We start from the raw sequence: 18032 nt of genomic DNA on the forward strand, positions 1-18032 counted from the left end.
GCAGGCCAGGCAGCATCTATGGAAAAAAGTACAGTCGATGTTCCCACTTGTTCTGGCAGACGGAATGTAGATCTGGTCTCCCAATCTACGTTGGGTCTCACCAATATACCAGAGGCCACATTGGGAGCACCAAACACAGTATTTCCATTTGCACAGTTCGTTGTCTTTTGCATTCTGATCTTTCATTGATCCTATTGTAGTTACTCTTCTGTAGATTTGCTGAGTATGCCCACAGAGAAATGAATCTCAGGGTTGTATATGGTAACATATATCAGAATCAGGTTTGTTATCACCAGCATGTGATGTGAAATTTGTTAACATAGCAGCAGCAGTTCAATGCAATACATAATCTAGCAGAGAGAGAAAAAATTATAATATTAACAAATAAAATAAAACATAATAAACAAGTAAATCAATTATGTGTATTGAATAGATTGTTTTTAAATGTGCAAAAAACAAAAATACTGTATATTAAAAAACAAGTGAGGTATTGTCCAAAGCTTCAATGTGCATTTAGGAATCAGATGGCAGAGGGGAAGAAGCTGTTCCTGAATCGCTGAGTGTGTGCCTTCAGGCTTCTGTACCTCCTACCTGATAGTAACAGTGAGAAAAGAACATGCCCTGGGTGCTGGAGGTCCTTAATAATGGACACTGCCTTTCTGAGACACCACTCCCTAAAGATGTCCTGGGTACTTTGTAGACTAGTGCCCAAGATGGAGCTGACTAGATTTACAACCTTCTGTAGCTTCTTTCGGTCCTGTGCAGTAGCCCCTCCATAACAGACAGTGATGCAGCCTGTCAGAATGCTCTCCACAGTACAGCTATAGAAGTTTTTGAGTGTACTTGTTGACATGCCAAATCTCTTCAACCTCCTAATAAAGTATGGCTGCTCTCTTGCCTTCTTTATAACTACATCGATATGTTGGGACTAAGTTAGATCCTCAGAGATCTTGACACCCAGGAACTTGAAGCTGATTACTCTCTCCACTTCTGATCCCTCTATGAGGATATATATACTTGAATCATAAAATTTACTTTGAACTTCGAAAGAGATAAGAACACTACATATAATTAAAAAGAAACCTTGGACTTAGGCAACATCTTGGGAAAAACATTGAAGATTTGCGCTGTAAAATCAGCAACATTTTTAGGCAAGTTATTCTGGTACAGTTAAGAACATACAATATAGGAGCAGGAGTAGGTCATTTGGCCTTTTGTGCCTGCTACCTACATCACTTAATAAAATCACGACTGATCTTTTATCTCAGTGTCACTTTAGAACACTAGTTCTATATTATCTTGATTCCTTAATTTGCAAAAATACATTGAATATACTTGGCAGTTAAGTCTCCACAGACTGACTGAGTAGGAATTTCAAAGTTATGTGATTCTTGAGATGAAAACATTTCATTGAATCTGTCAATGGCTGAATACATTTTCAGACTGTGACCCAGGTTTAAACCCTGAAACTGACTGCCTAACGAAAGCACTGTGGGAGAAAGACTGCAGCAGTTAAAGAAAACACTACACCAACCTTACCTCAAAGGCCATTAACATTAACATTAACAATTAACAAGTTGACCTTGCCACTGGTGCCCACATCCTGAAAATGAATATTAAAAATAAATTAGAATCGGGTTTATTATCACTGAAATTTGTTGTTTTGTGGTGGCAGTAAAAGGAAAGTCATAAACATTGATATAAGTTTAAAAAATATTGTATAGGTTCATGGTCTTACTGATATTGAGTGTGAGGTTGTTGCAAAACCACTCAATCAGCTGATCTACCTCACTCCTGTATGCCTCCTTGTTGCCATTTGAGATTCAGTGATGTCATTGGCAAATTTATGGATGGCATTTGAATTATACCAATCATAGGTGCAGAGCAGGGTTTCTCAAAGTACGGTCTACAGACCCCTTGGTTAATGGTAGGGGTCCATGGCATAAAAAAGGTTGGAAACCCCTGGTATTGAGAGAGTAGAACAGTAGGCTAAGCCCACATCCTTGAAGTATTGATTGTCAGTGAGCAGGAGATATTATTTCTGATCCACACTGACTTTATATCTCCCTCTGCAAATGAATCTTTGACTTTCTCATCGGGAGACAGAGGCCTAGGTTTTGAAACTTGTTAGTAGTAGTGAGGGGATGATGGCGTTGAATGCTAAGCATAAACAACAGCCAGATGTTTAGTTCTGTTATCCAAGTGCTCGAAAGCTGAGTAGAGAGCTAATGGATTGTGTCAGCTTTGGTCAAATTGCAGTTTTTCAGTCGCCTGTTAAATACACCATCAGGGTCTAGCGCCTTGCAAGGGTTTACTCATTTAAAAGGTATTTTGACATCAGCCTCCTCAACAGAGATTGTGAGGTCACCAGATGTTTTGTACTGATTTGTACAGGTGTAGTTTTATTGTCTCTTTCAAAGTGTGCATAAAAGTGAGCTCATCCAAGTGTAAGACCTCACTACTATTTATGCTATTAAGTTTTGCCTTATAGGAAGTTGTGCATGTGATTGTATCGCTTAACTTCACGTGGAATTGCCATTTTGCTCTCACAATGCCCTGCCATTTGTCAAATCTGGACTTCTGGTAGGGTTCTGGAGCACTGCTCTTGAATGCCATAGATATAGCCCTCAGCAGACTACAAATCTCCTGGTTCATCCAGGGCTTCTGGTTTGGGTACATTCAAGAAAATGCATATTAATCCATGCAGGTCTTGATGAAGTCGGTGATGGCTGTAGCATATCATTCAGATTTAAAGTCTAATCCCTAAATAAGGTCCAGTCCACCAATTCAAAACGGTCCTGTAAATGCCCTCTGCCACCTTTGATGATACTTTCAGTCTTCACCACTGTTGTGGGTTTCAGTCAGTTATAATCTCCCTATGGGATAAATCCATTACCAATAATGAAACAAAATTACTTTGCTACTTTTATACTTTCATTTGCCACCAAAGTAGAGGACCGTACATCTTTCCAAGTTGTATTCATTCTGGCATGCCCTTTCTTACTCACTTAAGTCTATTTGTAATCCCCTGAAGTCTTTGTGATTCCTGCTCACAAGTAATATTGAGCTACATGTATACTCAAGTCCCTTGTCTATCATCCACTGGTCACTGTTTCCCAGTAAATAGCCTATTATTTCAGTAGTTTTCTATCTATTAGCAAGTTCTCAATCCATAACAATATATGACCCCAAAACTCTGCACATTGGTTTTGTTTGGTAATCTCATGTGGCATCTGAATGGAGATAGGTATATCAGAATTGGAATTGCTTTATTGCTGTCAGGTGGACCAGTGCTACATACTGTTCATATAGTTCAAAAATAACACTGCAATTAAATAGGTGCATCTTCAAATAGGAAAATGCATTTAAGAGCATTACATGTCCGTTAGGAAGAGCAACTCAACTAAATTAGATGCTGCCCTTCACTGAAACCTACTCTCACCTTCACTCCCACCTGTGGTCTCTCCTGTTACCTTCAACAAAATACAGTTTCAAGCCCTTATCACCTTGCAATGTTTCATGATTGTTGGCTCTATTTTCCAGGACTTTCTGTTGTTGCCTTCTCAATCAGCTGGGCAATCTCAAGCAGCTCAGTGTTACTGATTGTCAGAAGAGAAACCAGCTCTCTTTTTTAAGAAAGCTTCATGAGGTGCTGTTGTTCATTTTCCAGTGTCTTTGTGTTTTTGACATTGCCAGCTTCTCTTCACTTTGATGAATTGCCTTTTCTATCATGTTCCATGACCTACTGAAAGGAGACCATTTTTGTAATCACTTTTGCTCTGTTTCTTAATACTTTTTATACGTTCACTCATGGGTTGTGCATGCTCCCTTTCACCACTATCGTATTTTTTGGTAATTAAGTCCTTATCACTTATTTCCATCTGCTTCTCTCTATTTGCTCCATTTTTGCTTTAAGTACTGTCAGAGTCTATTGTAATCAAGTACAAATCCCTGGATAGCATATTTGATTGATGGATCTAAACCTATTAGAAATACCTTAGGTAGCCACCACGAGCAGATAGTCCTGTCAATTTCAACATCCAATTCAAATTGATTGACAATATTTATTGAAAAACAAATTTGGGACCTCTTATTTTAGGAGTGCAGAACTTTAATGGATTTATTGTTTGTTGATTTTACAAGTATTTGTAATTACATATAATTTTCACAACTTTCTGTTGGTGTGTGAAGAAGAAACTTGTAATACAAATATTTATCAATTCCTCAAAACCTACCACTTGGCAATGTACAAGGCTTGAAGGATTTATTTTCTTAATTTAACATATTAACTAATAGTTAATGTCAAGTAATTTGGCACACATGAACACCATTATGCATTTCTATTAGCAAAGCATAATTAATAATTCTACCAACAAGGCCACCTCAATTTATTTGCTAATTAGATTGAATTTTCAGAAACAATCCAATTTATGAAATAAGCTTTCTGCCGACATAGTCACCTTTTTGGGGTCCTAGAATTTTAATGAACATTTTTACCTCCATTTTTACAGGGCTGAAAATTATTGGTGGAGAGGTCAGAACAAGCGCACACTGAAGGTGGGACAGTTCCCACGAAATACAGTGACTTCCGTCGCAGGCCTTTCAGCCCATGACATCAGCCATCCACTCAAGAACAGCTTTATTCACACGGGGCATGGAGATACCAAACTTGAGCGTTGCTGGGGCTTTCCTGACAAAATAGATGAGTATGTAGGAATTTGCATACAAGCTAGACTGGTTTACTCCACTGAATAGTTTGAGAGTATGTATACGTGAAAGCTAGTTTCACTTTCCTTTAGCATTCACCTTGCTTGGGCATTTATTTGAATTGTTCTTGTGTGCATAAATGCAATCCTGAATTAAACTTCAAGCTTCTGCATCCTCTTCTTGCTTTTACAACTACAGCTTGTGCTTAAGTCATTGCATGTTTTCATATTCCATTATTCTGTCTCTTATCTAATTATTTTCTTTCTATAGCAATGACTAATCCCAATTTATGGCACTGGCAGAATCCATTATTTTACCAGCAATTTTTCATGACTGAACATACAGTGAAATTTCACAATCCTGTCATTACCAGATACACATGCAAACTTCCAATTAAACAGTGATGTGTAGGGGAGATTCTTGTTGAATTTTCAGTCTTTTTCATACTCAGTGACTTCCTTATCAGGATCCAGATCAGGTTTATTATGATGTGAAGGTTGCTGTTTAGTGGCAGTTTTATATTTTTGTGCATTGGACATAAGAGAAGTACAATAATGTTGCATTGATATGAGGTTAACTGTGGGGTGGTTTAGTGGAGAAAATTTGTAGAGAGAATGCAGACTGTTTCAAGAAACAAGGTTGATTTTTACTTTTCATATGCTGACTGGAACTCCCATACTGTAAAAGGGCTGGATGGGATTGAGTTTGTTAAGTGTGTTCAGAAAAGTTCCCTTAATCAGTGCATCTAATTCCTGACTAGAGAGAGAGAGAGTGATACTAGATCTCCTGTTAGGTGGTGTTTGCTGTCTTGAGGCAAATTAGGGTGGATAAATCCCCAGGGCCTTGGACCCTGTGGAGGCTAGTGCAGAAATTGCAGTGGCCCTAGTGGAGATATTTGAAGTGTCTTTAGCCACAAATGAGGTGCCAGAAGATTGACAGATAGCTAATGTTCAAGAAAGACTCTAAGAATAAGCTAAGAAATTGTAGGCCATTGACCATAACATCAGTAGTGAGTAAGTTTTTTAAAAGTATTTTAGGGGACTGGATTAACAATTATTTGGATAGTCAGCGTGGTTTTGTGCATGATAGGTTGTGTCTAACCTATCTAATAAGAGTTTTTTGATGAAGGTTTTTGAACCTTTTGAAAGTTGATGAAGGTAAGGCAGTGGATGTTGTTTACATGAACTTTAGCAAGGCCTTCCACAAGGTCCCACATGTAAGGTTGGTCAAGAAAGCTCAGCTGCTTGGCATTCAGGATGAGGTAGTAAATTGGATTTGACATTAGCTTTGTGGGAGAAGCCAGAGAGTGGTAGTAGATGGTTCCCTCTCTAGAGACCTGTGACTTGTGTGCCACTTTGATCTGTGCTGGGTTTGTTGTTGTTTGTCATCTGCATCAACAATCTGGATGCTTAGCTTATGCTGTTGGCATTTAGGGTCCTCCAGCATTGAAGGTCCTCCATCTCCAGTGGTGTTCATGGCTTCCTTGATCATGTTGGTAGCTTCCTCTTGGTTTTCACTACCGTCAGTCATGCAAGTCCTGGGTGGAGTCTCAGGAGTGGCGTTGCACTCAGATGTAGAAGGATTCTTCATTGCTTTTTCTGTAATAATTTGGTTTTACCAGTCAGGGTTGTTAGCCCTGAGCTGAACCCTTGAACCTGAAGGACTAGTGGGCCACTCTTGGTCTGGCCTCTACCTTTTGACCTGTTTGGTGTGGGTGGTCTTACCAAAAGCCAAAGAATAAAGCCCTGGCTCCAGCCAACATAGCTCTGAGTAATTGAGGCATGCAAGCCTTCAAATCATGACAAGATTATGGTCTTCTTTGAGGAATGTCATTAACTATATAAGCAAGTTTGCAAATAACACCAAGACTGGGGGTGCAGTGGACAACGAGGAAGACTATCAAAGCTTGCAACTGGATCTGGACTAGCTGGGCAAATTGGCTGAAGAATGGCAGATGGAATTTTATGCATTTAAGTATGAATTGTTCTGCTTTGGGAGGTCAAACCAGGGTAGGACCTATATGATGAGTGTGTGATAGAACAGAGGGATCTGGGAATTCAGGTAGATATGGTCATAAAAAATATGCTTTTGGCACAGTGGCCTTCATAAATCAATGTATTAAGTACAGGAGATGGGATGTTATGTTGAAGTTGTATAAGACATCGGTGACGCTCAATCAGAGTATTGTGTGCAGTTTTGGTTATCTACTTACTGGAAAAATGTCAGTAATAATGAAAGAATGCAGAGAAAATTTACAAGGATTTTGCCAGGACTTGAGGATCTGAGTTTTAGGTATGGTTGAATAGGTTAGGACTTTATTCCCTAAGGCATAGAAGAATGAGGGGAGATTTAGTAGAGGTATGCAAAATTATACAGGGATTGATAGGATAATTGCAAGCAGGCTGTTTTTTTACTGAGGTTGGGTGAGACTAGAACTAGGGGTCATGGGTTAATAGTGAAAGGTGAAACGTTTTGCTTTAGGGGAACATGAGGAACTTGTTCAGTCAGAAGGTGTTGCAAGTGTGTAATTAGCTGCCAATGGAAGTGATGGATGCGTGTTCAATTTCGACATTTAAGAGAAATTTGGATAGGTACCTGGATGGAAGGGGTATGGAAGGCTTTGGTCTGGGTGCAGGTGGATGGGACTTGGCAGATTAATAATTTAGCACAGACTAGATTGGCCAAGGACCTGTTTCTCTACTGTAATGTTCTGTGACTCTGTATCTGGGCCTTACATTATGGAAAAACATGGCATTGACAGTTTTCCAAGAATGCAACCCCCTATAACCAGATCCCCTGTACTTTACATTTGTATTCTGTGGCGAAACCCGCAGAAACAGATAAAAAGAAGCTGATTATTTATGTCTGAATGGAACTGCTCCATCATTTGTTTATCTTTTCTTTGAAGACTTAGAGAGAACCATCACTCACCATTCCTCAAGTAGGTAGATTTTGGAATTCTCAGTCGTCTTGTATGTTCAACAATGCAGTATTAAATCTTATTTAACTCACATTTGAAACACATTGTAGGTTGACCATTTTGAAATCCTATTGCTTCCAAAGATTTTGTTGGATGCTTTATTTACTCAGCAGTGGAATCTTTATTGTGGCCGCCTTCAGTCTTGCAGATTCTTTTTCTTCCTGTGTTGCATTACTTCATTATATTAAACTAAAGAGGCAATTTTTCATTGATTGCTGCAAAAACAAGGTCACTTTGACAAGCTGCATTTTAGATATTTGTGAAATAGCTAAATAAATGCAGATTTAAAAAATCCTCACAGTATTTGATTTTAGTACTGAAATGCCAATTTGTTGACTTTATGTTGATACTTAAAGTTTATATCCAAATTGTATAACTATAATTGGAACAAGTTTTCACTAACCGAGTAACCAATGCAAGTGCTTGCTGACCTGATTGAGATCTTATTGCAATGTAACTTATTGCAAGGTTATTTCGATTCCTCAGGTGTTATTTGCTCAATATCGTATGACATCTGTTTTAACTTCTCATAGATTGTACCTGGGCAATCCTATGGATCCTCCAGATGTACTTGGACTGGATATGAAGCTGACCAGGCCAACACAGCTACCAGGAAGATCAAAGAGTAAGATATTTAAATTAAGGAAAACAAAAACTTAAAATTAAATTTATTTACAATAAACTTAAAGTGAATGTATGCAGGGTACCTTACTCAGTAATTAGTATCCGGTATGAACAAGCAAGTTTTAAAAAAAGATGAAAGCACACTCAGTATAAATCTGAACGTACAGCCTCTATACTAGGAAGATTGTTAAGATATGTCATGGTGATATTGTTAATTCCTTCACTATAAATTCTTCCCAGCTACTCTTTAAAGGTTAAATGATGTGTGCTTTGCAAGTTTTCTACTTCGGCACTGTAGTGCAATTGTGCTAATGACCATGGCCTTTTCTTTCTATGCTGCTTTTTAACACTTACAGAGGAGCCTCCTCCACGTCCTCCTCAACCAACAATCTTCGGCAAGAGTAAGTTGCGGCATTTTCTCCAGTTTAAAAGATGTTCCTGCCCTCTCTGTTCCATTTTAGCTCCTCTTTTCAAAGGTATTTTCTGATGCATCATCAGTCTGTAGGCATGGGAGAGTGTTGTGTGATGGCATACGGCACAGAACTAAGATTGCAGCACAGCTTGTACAAATACTGTTATGCCCACTTATCCTCAAATCACACGAGCATAATCACGAGCTGTTGCTTTGAATTTCAAATTTTAATTGGACAAGTAATTGAAGCAGAATATCCCTATCACGTCCATTTTGCTATATTTCGATACCATTTACTTTAAACTACCAAAGGGCTTTAAAACAGTCTTTGGCAGCTTTTGAAAGCATGTTATGAACCTATTGAGACTGAACAATGCTATGAAGGCCTAGCTTACTCTATTAACAGTCCGTTTTTCACTTCTGCTTTGTGTGTGTACAGTTGTGTATTGTCACTCGGTTGACTCAAGCTTCTGGTTATTTGAATTTTTTTAAAACAGAATTGAGAAACCAGAAAAGTTGTGACTTCCTACACATGGGTTCTTTCTGGAGCGGATGGTTTTGAACTGTTCGACAATTAGTTACTGTTAGTTACAGCTGTAAGTGTTGTAATTGGTCTGAATTTATCAATTATAAATGCTGCATAGTTCATAAACATGGGGGCAAAATTAAACCACTTGGTCCATCAAGCCTACTCTGCCATTCAATCATGGCTAATTTATTTTCCCTCTCCCCGTAATTTTTGATGCCTTTACTAATCAAGAACCTGTTAATCTCCGCTTTAAAAAGACCCAATGACTTGGCTCCATGGTCCTCTGTGGCAATGAATTCCACAGATTCACCACTCTCTGACTAAAGGAAGTATTCTGAGGCTATGTCCTCTGGTCCTGGACTCTCCCATTATTGGAAACGTCCTCTCACATCCATTTTATAGGTTTCAATGAGATTCCCCCCCCCCCCCCCCCCATTCTTCTAAGTTCCAATGAGTACAGACCCAGAACCACCAAATGCTTCTCAGATGTTAACCTTTGATTTCTGGGATCATCCTTGTGAACCACGTCTGGATCATCTCCAGTGCCAACCTTACATTCTTAGATATGAGGCCCAAAACTGCTCACAATACTCCAAGTGCAATGCCTTATGAAGCCTCAGCATTATATCGATTGTCTGCATGCAGCTCCAATGGGAATCATCAAATATTCCTGTTTAGAACTACTACAGCTGAAATTAACAGTCACAGCCATGGGCATTTCTGTAAGCTGCATCATTTTAAATGTAGGGATGTTCCCCCATCATAAAAGGCCTCAAAGCTCTTTCCTCCTTTTTTGACAGAAGAACCAACCAGTTCCCCTCCACCACCACCCTCCTCCATCTGGCAGAATTGGACCTCACCCTCAGCAGTTTTTCTTTCAGCTTCTCCAAACACAATGGGTAGTCATAGGCACTGGCCTGGGCCCCAGCTATGCCTGCCTCTTTGTTGGCTATGTAGAACAGCCGGTGTTTGAAGCATTCTCTGGTAGTACTCCCCAACTCTTCCTCTGCTACACTGACTACATTGCTGAGCTCATCAAGCTCATCAACTTTGCCTCCAACTTCCACCTTGCCCTTAAATTCACTTGGTCCATCTCTGATATCTCCCTTCCCTTTCTCGATTTTTCTCACTTCATTTCTGGTGATGAACTGTCAATCAACATCTTTTATAAACCTACTGATTCCCTTGGTTATCTTGACTATACCTTTTCCCACCCTTTCTCCTGTAAAATGCTATTCCCTTTTTTCAGTTCCTTCACCTTTACTGCAGTTGTTCCCAGGACATCAGCGATGTCTTCCTTCTTCCATTTCCCATACATCCACACTCACCCCATCTTAACAGTGACAGAACTCCTCTTGTCCTCACCTACCACCCCATCATCAGCCTCCACATGCAACACACCACCCTCCACAAACTTTGCCATCTCCAAAAGGTCCCACCACTGAATGTATCTTTGCTTCCCCCATAGGGCCTGCACCCTCCATGATTGTCCTAAGTGCTACACCTGCTCCCTCACCTCCATTCAGGGCCCAAACAGTCCTTCCAGGTGAGATAACACTTCACCTGCGAATCTGCTAGGGTTGTCTATTGTGTCTGGCACTCCAGTTGCGGCCTCTTCTACATTGGTAAGACTCATTGTAAATTGGGGGACTGCTTCGTTGAGCACCTCCGCTCCATCTGCCATTTAAAGTTCCACTATTAACTGTTCTACTGGCAAATATACAGTTTCTGAAAAGTAAAGCTAAAGACCTCAGAGCAAGATTGTTGTACCAGAGGAACATCAGGGACTGCTGTGAACTTTCATGGAAACGTGGCTATCCCTGCCATTTTAGATGCAGTGCTGCAGTTTGATGGCTTCACCATTCTCTGCAAAGACAGGAGAGCTAAATCTTTTAAAGGCAGGGGTGTGTTTATGAATAACTCCTCATGGTGTACAAAAGTGGCATTTCTGTCTCAGTTCTGCTCACCTGAACTGGAAAATCTAGCAGTCAAATGTCACCCATTTTAGCTATTGAGGGAGTTTTCTGCCGTGTAGCAATGTAAAATTCGCCTCTGGCCAATGCTCGGCCAACACTGGAGGAGCTGAGCAATGTTAATCAGCAGGCATAAAGCTGTGAACCTGATGCCTTCCCTATCAGTGTGGGAGGTTAGAACCAAGTCAGAAGGTATTGGCAAGGGAGGTGGAGGAGTGCTTACAGGACTGCTTTGAGTCAGTGGACTGGACAATATTTAGAGATTCATCCTCGAGTCGGAATGAAAACACCACCGTTCTAAGTAACTTCATCAAGACCTGTGTGGATGAGTGTGTGCCTTCGAAAACATACAGGACTTGCCCAAACCAAAAGCCATGGATGACCCGTGGGCTTGTACACGCTGGAATTAAGGAGATTGAGAGGGGATCTGATTGCAACATATAAGATTATTAAGGGATTGGACAAGATAGAGGCAAGAAATATGTTCCAGGTGCTGGGAGAGTCCAGTACCAGAGGGCATGGTTTGAGAATAAGGGGTAGGTCATTTAGGACAGAGTTAAGGAAAAACTACTTCTCCCAGAGAGTTGTGGGGGTCTGGAATGCACTGCCTCGGAAGACAGTGGGAGGCCAATTCTCTGGATGCTTTCAAGAAGGAGCTAGATAGGTATCTTATGGATAGGGGAATCAAGGGATATGGGGACAAGGCAGGAACCGGGTATTGATAGTAGATGATCAGCCATGATCTCAAAATGGCAGTGCAGGCTCGAAGGGCCAAATGGTCTGCTTCTGCACCTATTGTCTATTGTCTATAACCAGGAGATTTGTAATCTGCTGCTGGCTAGATCTGTGGCATTCAAGCCTGGTGCTCTAGAACACGACAAGAAGTCCAGGCGCGACCTACGGACGGCTATTTTAAGGGCATGGGAAGAAATCCAACTGAGGTTAGAGACAAAATCAATGGATGTCTCCTCTGGCAGAGTTTGCAGGCTGTTAACTCTTACAAAGCGAAATCTAACATCATGAATGATTGTAGTGCTTCACTCCCAGCTGAGCTCAATGTGCTTTGAAAGGATGAATAAAGCTACACCAGCGGAATCCCGTGGCATCTGGTGACGTTGTGATCTCTCTCTCAGAGGCTGAAGTCAAAGCATATTTCAAGAGGGTAAACCGTTGCAAAGTGTCAGGCCCTGATGGTGTACCTGGTTAGGGCACTGAAAATCAACTGACAGGAGTATTCAAGGGTATCTTCAAACTCTGCTGCAGTCAGAGGTTCCTACCAGCTTCAAAAGGGCAACAGTTATACCAGTGCCCAAGAAGAGAGGTGTGAACTGCCTCAGTGCCTATCACCCAATGGCACTCACATCTCCTGTGATGATGTGCTTTGAAAGGTTGGTCATGAGGAGAATCAATTCCTATCTAGGAAAGTACCTGGAGCTTCATGATAGGCCTACAGTAGATGCAATCTCACTGACTCTCCACTTGGCCTTGGATCATCTGGACAATGGTGATACCTACATCAGGCTGCTATTTATTGTTTACAGCTCAGTGTTCAACATAATCTTACCCTCAGCTTTGATCAAAAAGCACCCGAACCTGTACCTCTGTGCCTCCCTCTGCAACTGGATCCTGGACATCCTCACCAGGAGACTACAAACTGTACAGATCAGAAATAACATCTCCTAGCCAATAATCAACACTGGTGCAGCTCAAGAATGCATCATTAGCTCACTGTTCTACTCTTTTTACACCCACGATTGTGGTTAGGTGTACAGGAGCAAGATAGAACAGCTGATTGAGTGGTGTCACAGCAACAACCTTGAACTCAATATCAGTAAGACCAAGGAATTAATTGTGGACTTCATGAAGGGGAATTCGAGGGAACACACACCCATCCTCGTCGAGGGATCAGAAGTGGAAAGGGTGAACAGTTTCAAGTTTGTGGATGTCACCATCTCTGAAGATCTATCCTGGGCCCATCATGTTGATGCAATTATAAAGTAGGCATGAGAGCAGCTATATTTCATTAGGAGTTTGAGGAGGGTTGGTATGTCACCAAAGACACTTGCAATCTTCTGCAGATGTACCACAGACAGCATTCTAACTGGTTGCATTACATTCTGGTATGGAAGGGCCACTGCACAGGATTGGAAAAAGCTGCAGAAAGTTGTAAACTCAGCCAGCTCCATCATGGACATATGCCAATGATATTAAACCTAATTCTGATTCTAGTCTTCTCAAACTGAATGTAGGAATACATTTGCCTTTCTTGCTACCAACTCTATCAACAAGTTAACCTTTAAGGGATCCTGCACAGGGACTCCCAAGTCCCTTTGCATCACAGTTATGAATTTGCTCCCCATTTAGAAAATAGTCTATACCTTCATTCATTCTACCAAGGTACATAATCATACACTTCCCTACACTGTATTTCATCTGTCATATTTTGCCAATTCTTCTAATCTGTCCAACACCACCTACAGATTCCCTACTTCCTCAATACTGCCTGTCCCTCCATTTATCTTAGTATTGTCTGCATACTTTGCCATAAAGTCATCAATTCCATCATCCAGATCATTAACATATAATGTGAAAATTAGCAGACCCAATACCAACCCTGGTGGTTCACCACTAGTCTCCTGCAGCCAACCAGAAAAAGGCCCTCCATATTCTCACTCTTTGCCTCCTACCAGTCACCCAGTCTTCTGTCCATTCCAGTATCTTTCCTGTAATACAATAGATCTTACTAAGCAGCTTCATATGTAGTACTTTGTCAATGGCTTCCTGAAAATCCAAATATCAACATCCACGGACTTTCCTTTGTTTATCATGCCTGTTATTTCCTCAAAAAATTAGTCAGGCAAGATTTCCCCTGTAAAACTATGCTAACTTTGGCTATTTTATCATGTGCCTCCAAGTGCCCGAAATATCATCCAACATCTTCCCAACCTGATGGTAACAGTGAGAAAAGGGCATGCTCTGGGTGCTGGAGGTTATTAATAATAGACACTGTCTTTCTGAGACACCGCTCCTTGAAGGTGTCCTAGGTACTTTGTAGGCGAATACCCGAGATGGAGCTGACTAAATTTACAACCTTCTACAGCTTCTTTAAGTCTTGTGCACTGAACTGGGAAACGAGCAGCAAACAAAAATACCAACTCTTGAAAACGCTGCACTGTCCTGGCAGACCAAGCAGAGTCTGCGAAAGGTAAACAGAGTTATTGCTTTAGGTTGACGAAAGATTCTGACAAAAAGTCTTTGTCATTAAATGTTAACTCTTGCTCTTCGTCTTTCCAACGAATGCTACCTGTCCTGTGGTGTATCCCCTGCATTTATTTTTGATTTCCAACATTTTTACTTGATTTTTGATTTTCAAAAACAATATTTCTACATAAATCATTTATATATTATCAAAGGTAAAGCACAATGCTTTCACCTCCAGCTTTGAAAATTCAGGTTTTGATAAATTTCTATGTTTCTGTTGTGAAGTTGTAATCCAAAATAGTACCTTAAGTTTTGTCTCTCAATTTCCTTGCTTTTTCTGGTTTTATCAGTCTTACATGTGATCACTCTGCTACTTCCTGCATGCTCTGCGTGTGTGATTTAATGAGTTAAAGAAAAGCAAACCAAAATGCTGGCAATTTAACTTCTAGTCACTCCCAATTTACAGCATGCTATTCTTCTGTTCCTTCTGATTGTAATGATAACCGTAATAGTCTGTTCTTTGTGCATTTTACTGTAAGTGACCCTCAAACTGAATTTGGTGCTTTTTAGGCAAGAAAAAGCAAAAGAAAGGTACTTCCTCATCAGTGGATTGACTATTTGGAAGGGCAGAGGGAAAATTTTTGTACTTCGTTTTATTAGTTTGCTTTATATCTGCATTTCCAGTTTTAATTATTGTTTTTAAAATCAATTAGGCCAAATAAAATTTAAATCATTTGCTCCCAAGAGGTACATTTCTTATCTTGTCTAGGTTTAGATGCTGTTATGCTCTGTTTCAGCTTTTAAACTGCCTGGAATGGGACAATATGATAGTATACCATCCTTCCTTTTATTTCTACACAGACATACTACATTTCATCATTTATTGTTTTTAAGTACTGTAGAAAATAGCCTTCCTTGCTGCAGAACTGAAGTAATATGGATCCTTACTTTTCTAACTAGCCATTTGTATTCTGGTTGAGAGCAGAATATAACTATGCTGAGGTTTCAGATGTTAATAACATTGTGTTAAGTTATTCTAAGGTCAAATTCAAACTCAAAGTACAACTTGGCAAGAGGAATAATGAAAATTTTGTTTAAATTTAAATGAACTCCAAAGGTACCTATTATTATTTCCTTATTTGGTTATATTACCCAAAGATAAGGAATTAGCAGTTGTTATATGAGCATCCCAGTAAAGGACATTTAGAGTGAAGACCTTTTTATTTCCCATACATGGCATACATCACTTCTGTCACAGAGTTCTGCTCATCTGTCAGCTAAAACAGCACATGAAATAAGGGTGTACTTCAGAACGTACAATGAATTTCATGACATAACTTTAGGTGGTCATAAACAGGTTCATGAGATAGCCAAAAATAATAGAAGTATATACATAATGGAAATATACTGAAGGATGTAGTTGAAGCAAGAGGTTCATCGTTAGGGAATGTAGAGAAGCCTCAAACCTCGTACTGTACAAATCTACAGTAATAGAAATATTTGAGATATTGAAACATGACTTGATTATAACATTAGAGAGTGTTGTATAGATTAGGGAAATGCACTTCTTTTGGTGTATTTAGTGATGAAACTGATTTAAAAATAATTGGCAAACTTCATCATGCAGGAGTTGTTAGAGCTTGAATATTTTCCTAAAGGCTGAAACCAAAGTAATTCTTAACAGGAAAACTAATTAACATTTGAAGTAAAGGAAGATGCAAGGTTGTGGAAAAAAAGCAAGGGGTTGAAATAATTTTGTCAGCACTAGCAAATTCATGACATAGGTGATTTGAGCTACATTACTTTAAAGGTGATAAATTTTCCTGTGAAAAAAAGCATCGACTTTTACATAACACTTTATGATTAATTCCACTTGTGTTAATTATTAATAAATTAATAAAAAGTTGAATTAATGGTAAAAAGGAATGGAGTAAATATTTTAACATTTTCTTCTGAAATCCTCTTTTGACATATCTTCTTGCATATATTTCAGAACCTGTCTATGACCCTGTGATTGAGGAGGAAACTGTAGGTTCTTTACCTCTAAAAAAGCTCAGCCTCAAGAAACAGGGCCCAGCAAAGTCTTTAAAACTGAACAAACCTGCTGCGCGTGTTTCTGCCACAAAGCTAGGTGAGAAGCCATCAGAATGGAGTAAATCCTTGGGTCATACAAACAATGAGGTGGCTCTGATTGATTTTGGGGATGATCAGACTGGTCACACTCCATCCCCAGTACTGGAAAATACTATTCCTACACTGGCTAAGCTAGTATTGAATTCGTACTCACTGCTGGACAAGACACCACCTCAGAGTCCAACCAGAACTCTGCCTAGACCTTTGCATCCTGTTCCTATAGTTGACTGGGATTCTAAACCCTTGCCTCCACCTCCAGCCTATGATGATGTTGCTCAGGATGAAGATGATTTTGAAGTTTCGTCCATTAATAGTTTGGATACTGAATTAATTGGTGAACGGTCAAAATACGGAACGCTTCAATTGCCAAGAAATCAAGAATCGGGAGAAACTAATTATGCATTTGTGCATGATACAGATGGAAAAGGGAAATCCAAAGTGGAGGATAATCTATTCCTTCCCCCAAAGCAGATGAAGCAAACTAACTTTTCTCAGTCAGCTGAAATATTTGAGGAACTACAACAAGAATGCATGAAAAGACTTAATGTTCCTATTATTTCAACTCCAGCCTCCTCACCAACTCCCATCTCTTTGTCAGCAACTGTATCTCCATCTACTTCAGATGATAAACCTCAGATCCCACCACGGATTCCCATTCCTCCACGGCCTTTAAGAAGAAATGAGCCGGGCCGTTGGTCTGGTGAGTTGTCACCTGCTTCTGGAGGAGAAGAGGATAAGCCTCCACAGATTCCTCCCAGGGATCCATTGTCCCAGCCATCCTCAAGAACTCCAAGCCCTATGGCAATTCCAGCTAGTTCTCCACAGCAAAGGACAACTGCAGCTTCCATGGCAACATTAACTGTGGGTGCATATCTCTCAACATCTCCTAGCAAGTTAATGCCCACCACTCAGAGTTTTGCCTCTGATCCAAAATATGCTTCACCAAAAGTTATTCAAGCACAAGGAAAAGATACCTCTAAAGGACCTTGTATCTTGCCAATAGTAAAGGATGGCAAGAAGGTTAGCAACACCCATTATTATTTGCTTCCAGAGAGACCTTCTTACTTAGATAAATATGAAAAATTTTTCAAAGAGGCTGAATGTGTGGATGACCTCTGTTCCAAAAGATCTGTGACTACAGCAACAGTGAGGCCAATGGTTCAACATCCTGAATACAAGGCCAACTTTTCATCCAACAATAGCAATACATGTGCTGGGCTTACAGCAATGAAAAGTTCTCATAGTCTACAAAAAATCTCTTTTGAGAGTTCCAGTGGGAAGACAGACTGTTTTACTCCAACAGAGAAAATTAAAATTGTAAGTAGTATAATATGGATTTGTTATTAAAATTTTGCATGCTATAACATACTATTGGATTTGGTTCATGATGATTTAGAGTTTTGTAATGCATAAGTCTAAGCAGGACCATGCTCTTTAGTCCTTTAGTCCATGCTGAATTTCTCTGCTTGAATG

The 18032-nt window shown here is 39.9% G+C and overlaps 1 protein-coding gene across 6 annotated transcripts in view; it reads left to right on the top strand.

The window, feature by feature from the left end:
* The window catches only part of tnk2b (tyrosine kinase, non-receptor, 2b), a 254802-nt gene that overhangs the window by 213777 nt on the left and 22993 nt on the right, over positions 1 to 18032 (top strand). For 4 of the 6 annotated variants that reach the window (XM_059944274.1, XM_059944282.1, XM_059944266.1 and 1 more), the window contains exons 10-13: positions 4512 to 4706; positions 8221 to 8312; positions 10721 to 10798; positions 16420 to 17876. In XM_059944274.1, the coding sequence (XP_059800257.1) occupies positions 4512 to 4706; positions 8221 to 8312; positions 10721 to 10798; positions 16420 to 17876 (1822 nt within the window). The remainder of the gene's footprint in view (positions 1 to 4511; positions 4707 to 8220; positions 8313 to 10720; positions 10799 to 16419; positions 17877 to 18032) is intronic. The other 2 variants (XM_059944272.1, XM_059944297.1) reach the window with 2 other exon arrangements.

This window comes from Hypanus sabinus, chromosome 2 (genome assembly GCF_030144855.1).
Source record: "Hypanus sabinus isolate sHypSab1 chromosome 2, sHypSab1.hap1, whole genome shotgun sequence".
In the NCBI taxonomy this organism is placed as follows: Eukaryota; Metazoa; Chordata; class Chondrichthyes; order Myliobatiformes; family Dasyatidae; genus Hypanus; species Hypanus sabinus.